The sequence below is a fragment of the Ctenopharyngodon idella genome, chromosome 17, assembly GCF_019924925.1.
Source record: "Ctenopharyngodon idella isolate HZGC_01 chromosome 17, HZGC01, whole genome shotgun sequence".
Lineage (NCBI taxonomy): Eukaryota > Metazoa > Chordata > Actinopteri > Cypriniformes > Xenocyprididae > Ctenopharyngodon > Ctenopharyngodon idella.
Window position 1 is genome coordinate 14,620,121 of NC_067236.1, and position 12,716 is coordinate 14,632,836.

The following is a 12,716-nucleotide window of genomic DNA, read 5'->3' on the forward strand; positions in this document are numbered from 1 at the left end:
CAGTATTCAAAATATCTTCTTTTGTGTTCAGCGAAGAACGAATAACATGAGGGTGAGTACAAAATGACAGAATTTTCTTTCTTTTTTGGGGGGGGCTGAGCTATACCTATAAATATCCTGTTTTTCTTGACTATAAATACAATAAAGTCCAGTATATTTCGGTATGTTTTCAGAATATCCCATCTCTTTTGAAATGCAACGCATAATATGACTTTAAAGGCTAATAGTTGTTTGTTTCCTTTGGAAGCGTCTAGGTGAAATAAATGTTTTGTTGTATGTATAGTGATTTACATTTGTCTTAAATCTTAAATTATCTATTCTTAAGTGTCATGTTTGTATGTGTTCATGAGAATAGAGGTTTAGAAAAAGTACATCTGTATATACCAAGACATTTGACGACAGCTGTGTTGCATTCTTCTTCTTCTTCTTCTTCTTCTTCTTCTTCTTCTTCCCCCATTTATTTGTTTACATTGATTTTAAAATTCACTGACCAACAAGATATAACTTCATTTAGTCTGGGATTGGTGTTGGATGTTATCCAGGGCAAAATAGTATCATTTGTGTGCATATATGTGAGAATGGTTACATTTGAGTGAATGGCTTATTTTAGGAGCGAGTAAATTTGCTAAAAGCACAGGGTTTTTTTGTTTTTTTTTGTTTGTTTGTTTTTTGTTTGTTTTATCTCACTGTTTGGTGGGGAGCACCACTTGTTTTATACTGATCTAGGCACAGTTGTGGTGTGGATTATGGAGTGACTTGAACTGTGAAATGTAATTAGATCATGTTTTAAGCAGTTTAAATGATTGAGTGTTTGGTCTGTGTTTTCGAACAGGAGCATCAGACGGTGCTGGAGTCAGCGGAGGCAGAATGCAGAGCATTGCTGCACAGACTCCTGCCGCACGTGCCACTGCCCACCGACCAGGTGCCCTAACACAGTACACACACATGCAAAGCAAAAATCTCTTTTACAGATATTATCATCACTGTAAGTCAAGAAATGGTATGTACACTGTCGTTCGAAAGTTTGTGGTCAGTTGAATCGCATCTGTGCAGAAACGTACATTGCGTTTACAGTGTATTGCATTGTAGAGTGTATGATTGCAGACTCCTCTAATGTATGTTTACATTCTGATTGTGCAGAACCACCAGCAGTGGCTGCAGAAGTTTGAGACGTCCATGAGAGAGAGCTCGGCTGGAGAGGTGTCCTCTGGAGACTCCCAGGTATAGATGCATTGTAAAACAATGTCTAATGATCCATTTCCAGCAATTCATGACTCAAATGGGTGTATAAATATTTTAAGCACTTGATAAAGACTTTAAGGTTTGTTTTCTGGACAGGCTTTAGCAGAAAAGTTGAAGGAGGCTGAGGAGGCCCAGAAAGTCTTACAGAAAGATTGTGAGACATACAAGAAAGTGCTAGCGGAGACGGTGAGTTGTGTTCATTTCATCTGTCTGCAATTTTAAAAGCTAAAATGGGTGACACCTGACAGTATGTTAGCAGCACAGTGAACTTAGACTATGTGTGGGCTGAGGGTTGTACAGTGGTTGTTATTGAGGGTTTTGTTGGTGTTGGGTGCACAGGAAGGGATCCTGCAGAGGCTACAGAGCAGTGTGGAGCAGGAGGAGACGCGCTGGAGGGAGAAGTTGGAGCAGTCACAGGCTGATCACAAAGAGGTTTGTAAAAACAAACACACTACATCAGCTTTCCTCATCTACACCAATCCTTAGACAATTAATAGTCAGGTTTAATAATTAAGTCTTGCAACTCTAGTGGTGTAAACATTTGCTCTGGCAGTAGTTCAGTCCAATTAAAGGTAGGGTAGGCAATTTCGGAGAGGCTAGCAATAGCAAGCTAGTTTTGAAAGCATAAGATCCCACTTTCCTTTCAGAGTGCTCTCCAAAGCCACGCCTCCTCCAAAAGACACAAACACACGTCACGAGATGAGACATGGCGTTAAACTACCTCATGTCTCAAAGCACATAACATTACAATAATGAAGGTGAACAATTTACAGAGCTCTTACTTGTACCACTTGGCTGCTGCAGATTAATTTTGGCATTGATAGTGTTGACATAGAAATGCATAAATCCAAGTCTGAGGATGTGAATCCAAGCTCGGGGTAGAATGTCACGGGTTGCCATAATTACAGGTACGACATGGCGTGAACGCAGCATTAGCTTGTTGTTTTGGTTCAGGAGGAACTGTAAAGGGCGGCTGCTGTTTGTTGTGGTAGGACATCGTATCATTTTATTCGGACCGAATGCAATAATTGGACAAACATTTTTTGATCCTGAGACTTTCACAGAAGAGATATGTACATGTTTTAATATTTAGACCACTTCTGTTATTGATTGCTATCAGGATGTGAAGAGAGTTTTAACCAGTATAACAAAGTGTTTATAAAACAAATTGCCTACCCTACCTTTGTCAAGTCACCTTTATTTATATAGTGCTTTACACTATACAGATTGTTTCAAAGCAACTTTACAGTGATAACAGGAAAATGATTTAAAGTTCAGTGTTTAGTGTCAGTTCAGTGTTGATTCAATTCTGTTGTAAAGATCATCAATTAGTTTATTTAATAATATATTAATAATATTAATAATAATATTGTTGAATCTTAAGTGTCCCCAACTAAGCAAACCATAGGCGACCGTGGCAAGGAACCCAAACTCAGTCAGGTGACAATGGAGAAAAACATTGGGAGAAACCAGGCTCAGGCGGGGGGCCAGTTCTCCTCTGGCCAATGAACGAACACGGTGTGATTGATTCAGGCTGCATCACAAGCCAGAAATCAGATTGTTGATCGGTAGCATTCAAATATTTCATTCAGTTCCTTTTGCTTGAAGATCGGATTCATCATGCCAGTGTGGAGACGAAGCTGGTCATAGGTCTGTGCAGAAGACTTGTCTGGTTCTTGTGGTCTGGATCTGTGTCGATGAGGCCTTCACAGGGGATTGTCTAGTTGACAGGATCTCTGCTGACATTCAGGGCTGCATTGTGGTCGTTTCTAGGTGCAGGTCCATTATCTGATCTGGATACAGACCGGATACGGCTGACTACGGTAACCTGGGGATAAACAGAGAGACTAATATTAGAGTAGATGCCATTCTTCTTACGATGTAACAAGTACATCGGGTGTTATGGGAAGTGTTCCTGGTTCCGGTTGGCCTAATTTATGCAGCCTAACTATCTATTAACACATATGAATTATAGAAATGTGGTAATGTGTATGCCAGGTTAAACAGATGTGTTTTTAGTCTAGATTTAAACTAACAGAGTATGTCTGCTTCCCGAACAAAATTAGGAAGCCTGTTCCAGAGTTTGGGTGCTAATTAGGAAAAGGATGTACTGCCTGCAGTTGATTTTGAATATTCTAAGCATTATCAACTGGCCAGAATTTTGAGATCGCAGTAGACAAGACTAAAATGCGTTAAGAGCTCACTCAAATATAGAGGAGCTAAACCATTTAGTGCTTTGTAAGTAATTAGCAAGATTTTAAAACGTATTCAATGTTTAATAGGGAGCCAATGCAGTGTTGACAGTACCAGGCTAATATGGTCAAACTTCCTGGTTCTAGTAAGAACTCTAGCTGCTGCATTTTGGACCAACTGGAGTTTGTTTATTAAGTGTGCAGGGCAATCACCCAGTAGAGCATTACAGTAATCTAGCCTTGAGGTCATGAACACATGAACTAACTTTTCTGCATTTGTCATTGAGAGTATATGTCATAATTTCGATATATTTTTAAGAAAAATGCAGTTTTATAGATGCTAGAAATCTGGCTTTTAATTGAAAGATTGGTATCAAAGAGCACACCCAGGTACCTACCTGACGACGAAGACTTGACAGAGGAGCCATCAAGTGTTTGACAGTATTTTAGGTTGTGGTGTGTGAAGGTTTTTGCTTCAATAATTAAAACATCTGTTTGTTTGTTTTTTTGTTGTTTTTGTTTTTTCAGAATTAAGTAGCAGGAAAATACTAGTTATCCAATATTTTTTTTTTATTTTTTTTTATTTTTTTTTATATCAACTCTGCATTCCGTTAATTTTGTAAATTGATTTCGTCATGGCACGAAGAAATTTAGAGCTTGGTATCATCAGCATAACCGTGAAAACTAACGCCATTCTTCCTAATGATATCTCCCAAGGGTAGCATGTACAGGGTGAAAAGCAACTGCCCTAGTACTGAGCTTTGTGGTACTCCATATTGAACTTGATCGACTCTTCATTTACAGATACAAATTGATACTGGTCAGATAAGTATGATTTGAACCGTGCCAGAGCAATTCCGCTAATGCCAACGTAATTTTCGAGTCTATTCAAAAGAATGATGTGGTCAATAGTATCAAATGTGCACTAAGATCCAGTAACACTAATAGAAAAATACAACCATGATCGGACGATAAGAGCAAATAATTTGTAACTCTAATGAGAGCAGTCTCAGTACTATGATATGGTCTAAATCCTGACTGGAAATCATCGCAGATACTGTCTCTTTCTAAAAAGGAACATAGTTGTGAGGATACTGCTTTTTCTAGTATTTTTGACAGAACAGAAAATCTGTATTATAAAGTAAATATAACCATTTAGAATGTGATTTACCAAAAAAACATTATCCAGACACATAATAGTAATAGCAATTTGGAGTGAAAATATGCTTAATTATCATGAAAATAATAGTCAAAGTACAAATTTTTGTGTGTGTGATTCTGGAGCCTGTGACCTAGTGTTTATGTGAGATTCACCTAGTTAAATTGCAAAATAAAAAAACTGATGCTGTCTTGTTTAGATGACTCAGAGGGTAATTGCACTGGAACAGGAAGTGGACAGACTGAGCTCAGATGGAGATGTGGAGAGTGTGAGTTTGCTTTCAGTTTGATCCTGCTCTTTATCAGCTCTGCAACACAATACAATTTACAACTTAAATTTGAAAAACAAAATTGTTCTAAGGTGAAGAATATGCATTTCAATACTGCTTTGCAATGTATATATTGTAGCTAAGAAGAGACAAACAGCACCTTGAGGCTGAACTGGAGAGAGCGGAGCGTGAGAGCGCCATCTACGTGTCAGAGGTCCGAGAGGTAAGACAAATCAAAAGCTTTATTGCATGCTTATATGCAATAAAGCAATGTCTCTCGTTCTTTTATGTTTTAGTTTGTTGCTTGTGGTTGTGTCGTTTTTAAATGTCTAACATGTTGAGTTTTAGCAGCTAAACTAAAATCTGTTTATAGCTTTCAGGGTTGGCGTCTACTTATCTATCCTCAGTTCAAACATTCACAATTATCAGTGATAAATGATTTTATGACATACTTCACATGATCTTCCCAATACTCTTTGTAGAAATCTTTTATTGTTTGGACTGAAGATAGAACTGTCTTAAAGGAATGTTCCGGGTTCAATACAAGTTAAGCTCTCTGCATTTATGGCACACTATCGATTACCAGAGAAAGACATTTCGACTTGTTCCTTCTTTTGAAGTAGAGGGTTTTTTAACATTGGCACATTTACTTCCATTGTAAGGGAGTCAAAATTCTTTTCTCTGGTAATCAATTCATAGTTTTCAGTCACATGACTGGCGTGGAGACCTGGAGGATAAAACATCCATAGAACTGTGGCACAGGCCTGCCAATTTTCCATCCGTTTCAAGCTACAAGTATTTATTTATAAGATATGTGAACAAACTAAAAGTTTTGGGCACTTGGGATTTCATATACAGCACCCGATTGATTTAATTTTAAAAGATCAAATTCAATATACAACTTACTGGTGATGCATACTATACAGCCAAGCAAGCAAAACATACTCTGATGCGATTGCTCTGTTCATTTAAGGGTGTGTTCACACTTGTAGTTCAGTCCTCTTGGTTCTTTTGGTCTGGACCAAAAAAAGAAAATACATTTATTCCTGGTTTGCTTAGCATTCACACTGTCATTTTTAAGAATGAACCTGAAATACCAAAAAAAAAAAAAAAAAAAACTATTTTGCACGAAACTTAACATCTAAAACAATGCTGTGTTCTGGACTAAATGCAATCATTGTATATGCGTACATATGGTGATATTTTGACTAGCTGAGAACTCATGAAGAGTTTATAAAATGTGTAAAGGAGTCTAAACAGTAGCAGGAATTCCTCCGTTGAACGCAAACAAAGACCTGCTACAAGAAGACGCCGTTTCTGCCGCCTGTACTGAACTGTAATGGGCAACGTAGCTCCTATGACGAGAACATAAAGGTATGTTTCAGCATTCTGTCCTTTTTAGGGTCGCATCTTGTGACATTACGTCCTGTTGTTGGTTAGTTTATATGCCTTTGGTCCATGTTGCACCAGAGTTTATTTGGATGCGGACCAAGGCCCATCTTTACAGCGGTCTCACTCCGCTTGTTTGGTGCGCACCAGGTTTCGGATGGCAGCGTTCACACTTTACCCTCTGGCGTACTTCATTTGGGGTCGACACTCGTGACCTTTGTAACAAAATAATTGTTTTTTTAAACAAATGTAATTTTACTCTGTTTATTAATGTTTTTACTCCACATTTGTGCAGTTTTTGCACAATTTACTATATCTTTTAAATTTATATAAATAAATTACTTTTTTTTTTTTTTTTAATAGGTTTTTATACAAAAACAGCTTTTTATGTAACATTTACTTTATAAAAGACTCACATTTCTAACTTTCATTCATGGGGATAACATGGATAATTTGACATTGGTTTAGTGTAAGATTTTTGCCCATCTTTTGAAAAAATGCAGTTTTAAAAGTAAAACATTATCACTTTTACCAGTAGATGGCTACAGAGCTCCACTATTTGCTATGTGCTATTTGACTAAATGAAAGACGTCTTTTCACAAGTTTTTTTTTTTTAGTTGGATTCATATCTAAATATTATGAAATCACAATTATAACAATAAAAAATATTTTTTGTCAAAGTTTAACATTTTTTTTCTACTGAAAAAAAAAACAAAAAAACATTTTTTTCAATAATGTTACATTATGATTAAAATCAAACCTGAACAAGATGTTACAGAGAAAATCTTACACTAAACCATATCAAATAATCCATGTTATCCCCATGAAAGTTAGAAATGTGGGTCTTTTATAAAGTGAATTTTACATAAAAAGCTGTTTTTGTATAAAAACCTATTCAAAAAAATATTTTTTAAATTTATTTATATAAATTTAAAATATATAATAAATCCTCCAAAAACTACACACATGTTGAGTAAAAACATTAATAAACAGAATACATTTGTTTAAAAAAAAAAAAAAGTTCTTTTGTTACAGAAATCATTTTGTTGACTGGGGTCTCCAGAGACCTCGAAGGTCACGAGCGTTACTTTTTTTTTTTTCACACTAACATAAAAACAGATATTCCAATTTATTTTTTATTTGTAATCTGAAATATGAACGTAACATGGACCAAAGACATCTAAATGAACCAAAAATGGGATGTGATGTCTCAAGATGCGACCCTAAAAAGGACAGAATGCTCAAGCATACCTCGTTCTTATATTACAGTTCTGTACAGGCGTCTTCTTGCAGCAGGTTTTCGTTTGTGTGCATTTTCTGTTTTGGTCCAGACCAAAAGAACCAAGAGAACTGAACTACAAGTTTGAACACACCCTAAGACATGGGTGTCCCTTGTCCAATGCTGGTCCTGAAGGACCACTGTCCTGCAGAGTCCTAAACACACCTGAACCAGCTCATCAAGGTCTTACTAGGCATACTAGAAATTTCCAGGCAGGTGTGTTGAGGCAAGTTGGAGCTAAACTCTGCAGGACATTGGCCCTCTTGGAGCATATTAGTACTAGACCTGTTAAAATAACTGGCAGGCAAAGGAGGAAAACCTAGTATGGCCCTCCAGGTGTGACGTCACGTTAAACTCGCCTGGGTGTTTCTCCAGGAACATGTCCTACTTGTGTAGATCTCGTAAATCCATAGCATAGACCTGTAGCACGTTCACCAAACCTGACTGTTCATTGTTCAGTAGAACGTTAGAAATTGTGAATTTCCATGAACGTGTTGGAAATGACATAGGAAGTCCCTCATTTCCTCAAATCCAGACACCATCCTCCAAAACCGCCACCCAGCTTTTCAGCCCCGCTTATTCCTCAAATATCTCAAACTTCATTACAGCTCAAAGATCTCTTGACCGAGTTGCAAAGCAAACTCGACGGCTCGTACACAGAGGCCGTCAGGCAGAATGAGGAGTTGAATTTGGTAAGCCGTCCTCCTGGTTAAACTAAAGTAGTTTTCCCTTTCTGCTCTTGAGCTCACATGGGTGGGGGCACTCGCTTCAAGGGACTGCAATTTTACGGCAAGGAGCTGCTATCTGTTATCTCTAATTTCTAAACATATTCTGATGTAAATTTGAATTCTTAAAGGAACCCAATAATGACACTGTCATGCTGCAGTAATGAAAAAACACCATCATAAATACAGTAATTTAACAATAAATGCCATTCTTGAAAAAGTTCCTATCATATGAAACATTAGAGATGACGGATACACCTTGCCAAGATTATGATGTGTTAATCTGTCATCTAATACCTTACGCCGTTTACTCTGCTGTCACAGTTTGACTTACTGCCACCTTTGCTTAACTTGGAACTGCAGGCACAAGCACACACATTTCTAACTGCTCAGCTCTTGTCTGTTACATACACTACTGTTCAAATGTTTGGGGCCATTAAGATTATTTTAATACTTTTATTCAGCAATGATGCATTAAATTGATCAAAAGTGACAGTAAAGACGTTTACATTTACAAAAATATATATTACAAATAAGCACTGTCTTTTGAACATTCTCTTCAAAGAAATCTGATAAAATATATCACAGTTTCCACAAAATATTAAGCAGCAAGCACTGATAATAATCAGAAATGCTTTTTGAACACTAAATCAGCATATTAGAATGATTTCTGAAGGATCATGTGACACTGAAGATTTGAGTAATGATGCTAAAAATTCAGCTTTGCATCACAGGAATAAATTACATTTTAAAATATATTAAAATAGAAAACAGTTATTTAAAATCGTAATAATTGTTCACAATATTACTGTACTTTTGATCAAATAAATGCAACGTTGGTGAGCAAAAGATATTTTTTTCAAAAAAATGATTCCCAAAAAAAAAAAGTTTTTTAAATCACATCGACTGTAAACTTTTGAACGGTAGTTTAATATTTTTTTTTTTTTTTATTATTCTAGTGTATAATGTTTGTCCACTGTCTGTATTTTTTAACCTTTTGTTCTCTGAACTCGTGTCAAGTCCTCAGTGTTTGTGCCTTTTTCGACATTTAGATATCACATGCTCCACCCTTTTGTAAAGGAAACTTAAATTTACACAATTTAAATGTCCATTTCCATGTCAGTATAAACTTAAATAAGCAATTAGAGGGTTGTAACCAAAACTTTAATACAAACATTTGTGTGTTAGAGAACAATAAAATTAGTTATTATTCCTCACGTTTTCTACACAGTTGACAGCATTTCAAATTCTGTCATTATTTACCTATGTCATTACAAACCAGTATCATTTTCTTTCTTCTGTGGAACGCCAAAGCAGGTGTTTAGCAGAGTGTCCGAGCTGCTGTCTTCCATTCAATAAAAGTGAATGGGGATTTTCAAGTGTTTGTTTTGTTTTGTTTTTTGGCCTTTTTGGCTGTTCACCTCCAAGAAGCCATAAACAGCATCATAAAGCGTAACTAAAATAGTCTAGTCTTCTACAATAACTTTGTGTTAGGAACAAACTGAAGTTTAAGACATTATTCACTGAAAATCTTCCCTGACAGCTATGCTCAACTTTTATTGTGTGGAAAAGAGTAGATTGGACATTCTGCTCTGAATAGCTCCTCTTGTGTTCCACAGAAGAAAGTAATTTATACAGGTTTTTAAAGAGTTGATGGTGAGTAATTAATTTTCATTTTTAGGTGAACTATCCCTTTATAAGCTCCATCTTTGACTTGTACATATGGCAGTAAAGTGATATTTGACTTGGGTTTTTATTCAGCTTAAGACTCGGCTGACTGAGACGTTGTGTAAGCTCGAGACGGAGGAGACTGAGCGACAGAAAGTGGCTGGAGACCTTTATAAGGTAAAGCTTGATGCAGGAGGATCTTTCTGTCAGTTAAATGGTTAAGAAGTTTGTTATAAGGTTTTTTTGTTGTGTATCCTGGTCAGGCCCAGCAGTCTTTGGAACTGATTCAGGCAGAGATTGTTAAAGAAGCAGGCCAAGCTGACCTGATAGAGACCAGCGGCCTCACGCAAACGGTAAGTACTTTGTTTTAAATGATAAAACAATAATTACAAAATGATACACTGTTTAACATAAAGAAAAACAGATATGTGGACACATTCTGGTTGTCCGATGTTAATTAGTGAGTTAGGGTTACCCTAACTATGAACATGTTCGTTGTCAGTGTGATGAACTACACCTGTGGTTACTCTGTTAGGACACCTGTGTGAAGTTGTGGAGAACAGACCTCATACAGTTGTGCTCATTTTAACTATAAAATACAGCTTTTTTTCCTATAGGTTTCTGATTGTTATTGTTGCCTTCTTGAGTATCAGTGAATACAGCAGAAGTGTGCATTGATGAAAATGACATTGTCTAGTTTATTGCAAAATGGCTGAGAAAAGTGAAGTTAGATCTGAATAAAGATCAGATTTGATTGGGATACCTTTGATCCAAAAAATCTGGATTATACTGATCCCATCAGAAGGGTGGATTTCAGGAACAAAAATGTAATAAAACTGGTCAAAAAATACAACATTTTTCATGTAATATACATACACACATTTTTTATTTTGCTCTTGGTTAGTTTAACTGTTAAAATAATAAATTAGAAGTAGACATTAGGCTACATATTTAGCCTTTTGGTAACCTACTGTAAAGTAAAAAAAAAAAGAGATTTTGGTGCCATAAAATAATCCTCAAACAGCTGTAAATATCAAAACAAAAATATTATATTTAATTCAAAGTGTTTTTCTATCACTGTTTGTAAACCACATTGGCACAATCATAAGAGATGAACCAGTCAAAAGTTCGTTGTGAGCGAACGCAAAGTTTCTTGGGTGAACGTTACTGAATGCTTCTGAGAGAACACACAAGCATTTAAATGTTTTTTTTTTTGTTTTTTTTTTTTCACATCTCATATTCTTTTTATCACCATGTCCCTTTAGGGGTTCCGTAGAGCACTAGTAATCCAGATTTGGTAATCTGAAAATACGTGTATCTGGATCAGGATGATCCAATCCAATTTTGCTTTGAAAAACCAGCTCAAAAGTAAGATGGATAACCTGATCCTGGATAGCAAAACATGGGATTTCCAAATCCAGATCATTCTGATCCAGATTAAACTTTTTGAAAAACTGGTCCCTGTATTTTGAAAGCATGGTCGTTGAGTTTAGTTTTTGAACATTTTGAAATTTTAAAAATATCTTTTTTCTTTTTTCTTTTTAACTCATGTTCTCAGGAGGAGATTGACCGTAAGGAGAAGATGACTGCAGGGTTGAATCAGACGGTTCAGGAACTACAGGAACTACTTCAGTCTGTCAACAGACAGCTTACCAAGGGACATGAAAGGGTAGGGGGGTGGTGTTGTTGACTGACCATGAACTGTTGGTTTTCATTAATGAGCACTCAAAAAAACACAAATGCTCAGTGGACTTAAAGCTACACTGTAACTCTTGGCCCTTTAGCGGTTAAACAAAACTGCATGCATTTTGCAGAAGAACATTGTTTTGGTTGTGCTTCAGCTTTGCGTGACTGTGTGGATGAATATGGATCTTCCTCATAACTAAAAAGAGAGAGAGATTATCCTACTGCTGATAAAACATTCACTACTAGGCTTAAGAGATATAACCAGTTTAGATGGAAAGGATCTCAAGCTGACCTGCTAAAGACGTTACTGTAGCTATACCCATTTATAGACACGGTACTTCCTTAAATAAATTCCAACACAGCGCTACAACAACCATAATGAAATGACCCTTCATGATAGATAATGCTTTACAATGATCTCTGTTAGATAGCTATATCAGATCAATTCACTGTAGTTAACATATAAAAATTACTACATACACGCATTATACATTTTAAAACTTTTTACTAGGACTGGGTAAAAAATATCGATTTCTCAATTTTAATCGATTCTCATTTTTACGAACCGATATCAATTCTTAAATCCCAAGAATCGATTAGTCTAGTCTGTTTTCATGAATGAACAGCACATGTAGCGTGCCTCCCATCCAATAAATCGCAATAATCTTTGTGCTTTACTTTTAATATGAAGCAAAGTCTCAGATTTCAAATGAAGTCCATCTTATTATGAGATTAAAAAATAAATACCGTTTTGCCGCTGTTTAATGTGGCGTGACAGATCGTTTTAGCGCCTCAGTTAAAGAGAAGCGGCAGCATGCGCATCTCCTCCGCTTTAATACCAGTTAAATAGACATGACTAAACATCTGAAGGTATGTTAAAAGATACAGTACAACTTATCATGTCTCGTGTAATAGCTCAATCAGTGTTTCAACCTCGGAAAGACGTCAATAAAACAGCTTGTAAACAATGTCACGTAACGTCACATTTACCTCAGAAAAACATATTCTGTGACCATAAACTCATTAGTCAGCTAGAAAAATGAACTCTAGAGAGCAGCATTCTGATAAATATATGCACCGTTACATATTCATTATAATTTTTAATGTT

The 12,716-nt window shown here is 36.2% G+C and overlaps 1 protein-coding gene across 4 annotated transcripts in view; it reads left to right on the forward strand.

The window, feature by feature from the left end:
* Nucleotides 1-12,716, forward strand: part of ktn1 (kinectin 1) — a 45,301-nt gene that overhangs the window by 31,174 nt on the left and 1,411 nt on the right. For 3 of the 4 annotated variants that reach the window (XM_051867602.1, XM_051867605.1, XM_051867603.1), the window contains 10 exons: nucleotides 833-922; nucleotides 1,141-1,221; nucleotides 1,339-1,428; nucleotides 1,582-1,674; nucleotides 4,793-4,861; nucleotides 5,001-5,084; nucleotides 8,138-8,221; nucleotides 10,016-10,099; nucleotides 10,186-10,275; nucleotides 11,481-11,591. In XM_051867602.1, coding sequence (XP_051723562.1) covers nucleotides 833-922; nucleotides 1,141-1,221; nucleotides 1,339-1,428; nucleotides 1,582-1,674; nucleotides 4,793-4,861; nucleotides 5,001-5,084; nucleotides 8,138-8,221; nucleotides 10,016-10,099; nucleotides 10,186-10,275; nucleotides 11,481-11,591 — 876 coding nt within the window. The remainder of the gene's footprint in view (nucleotides 1-832; nucleotides 923-1,140; nucleotides 1,222-1,338; nucleotides 1,429-1,581; nucleotides 1,675-4,792; nucleotides 4,862-5,000; nucleotides 5,085-8,137; nucleotides 8,222-10,015; nucleotides 10,100-10,185; nucleotides 10,276-11,480; nucleotides 11,592-12,716) is intronic. The other variant, XM_051867604.1, reaches the window with a different exon arrangement.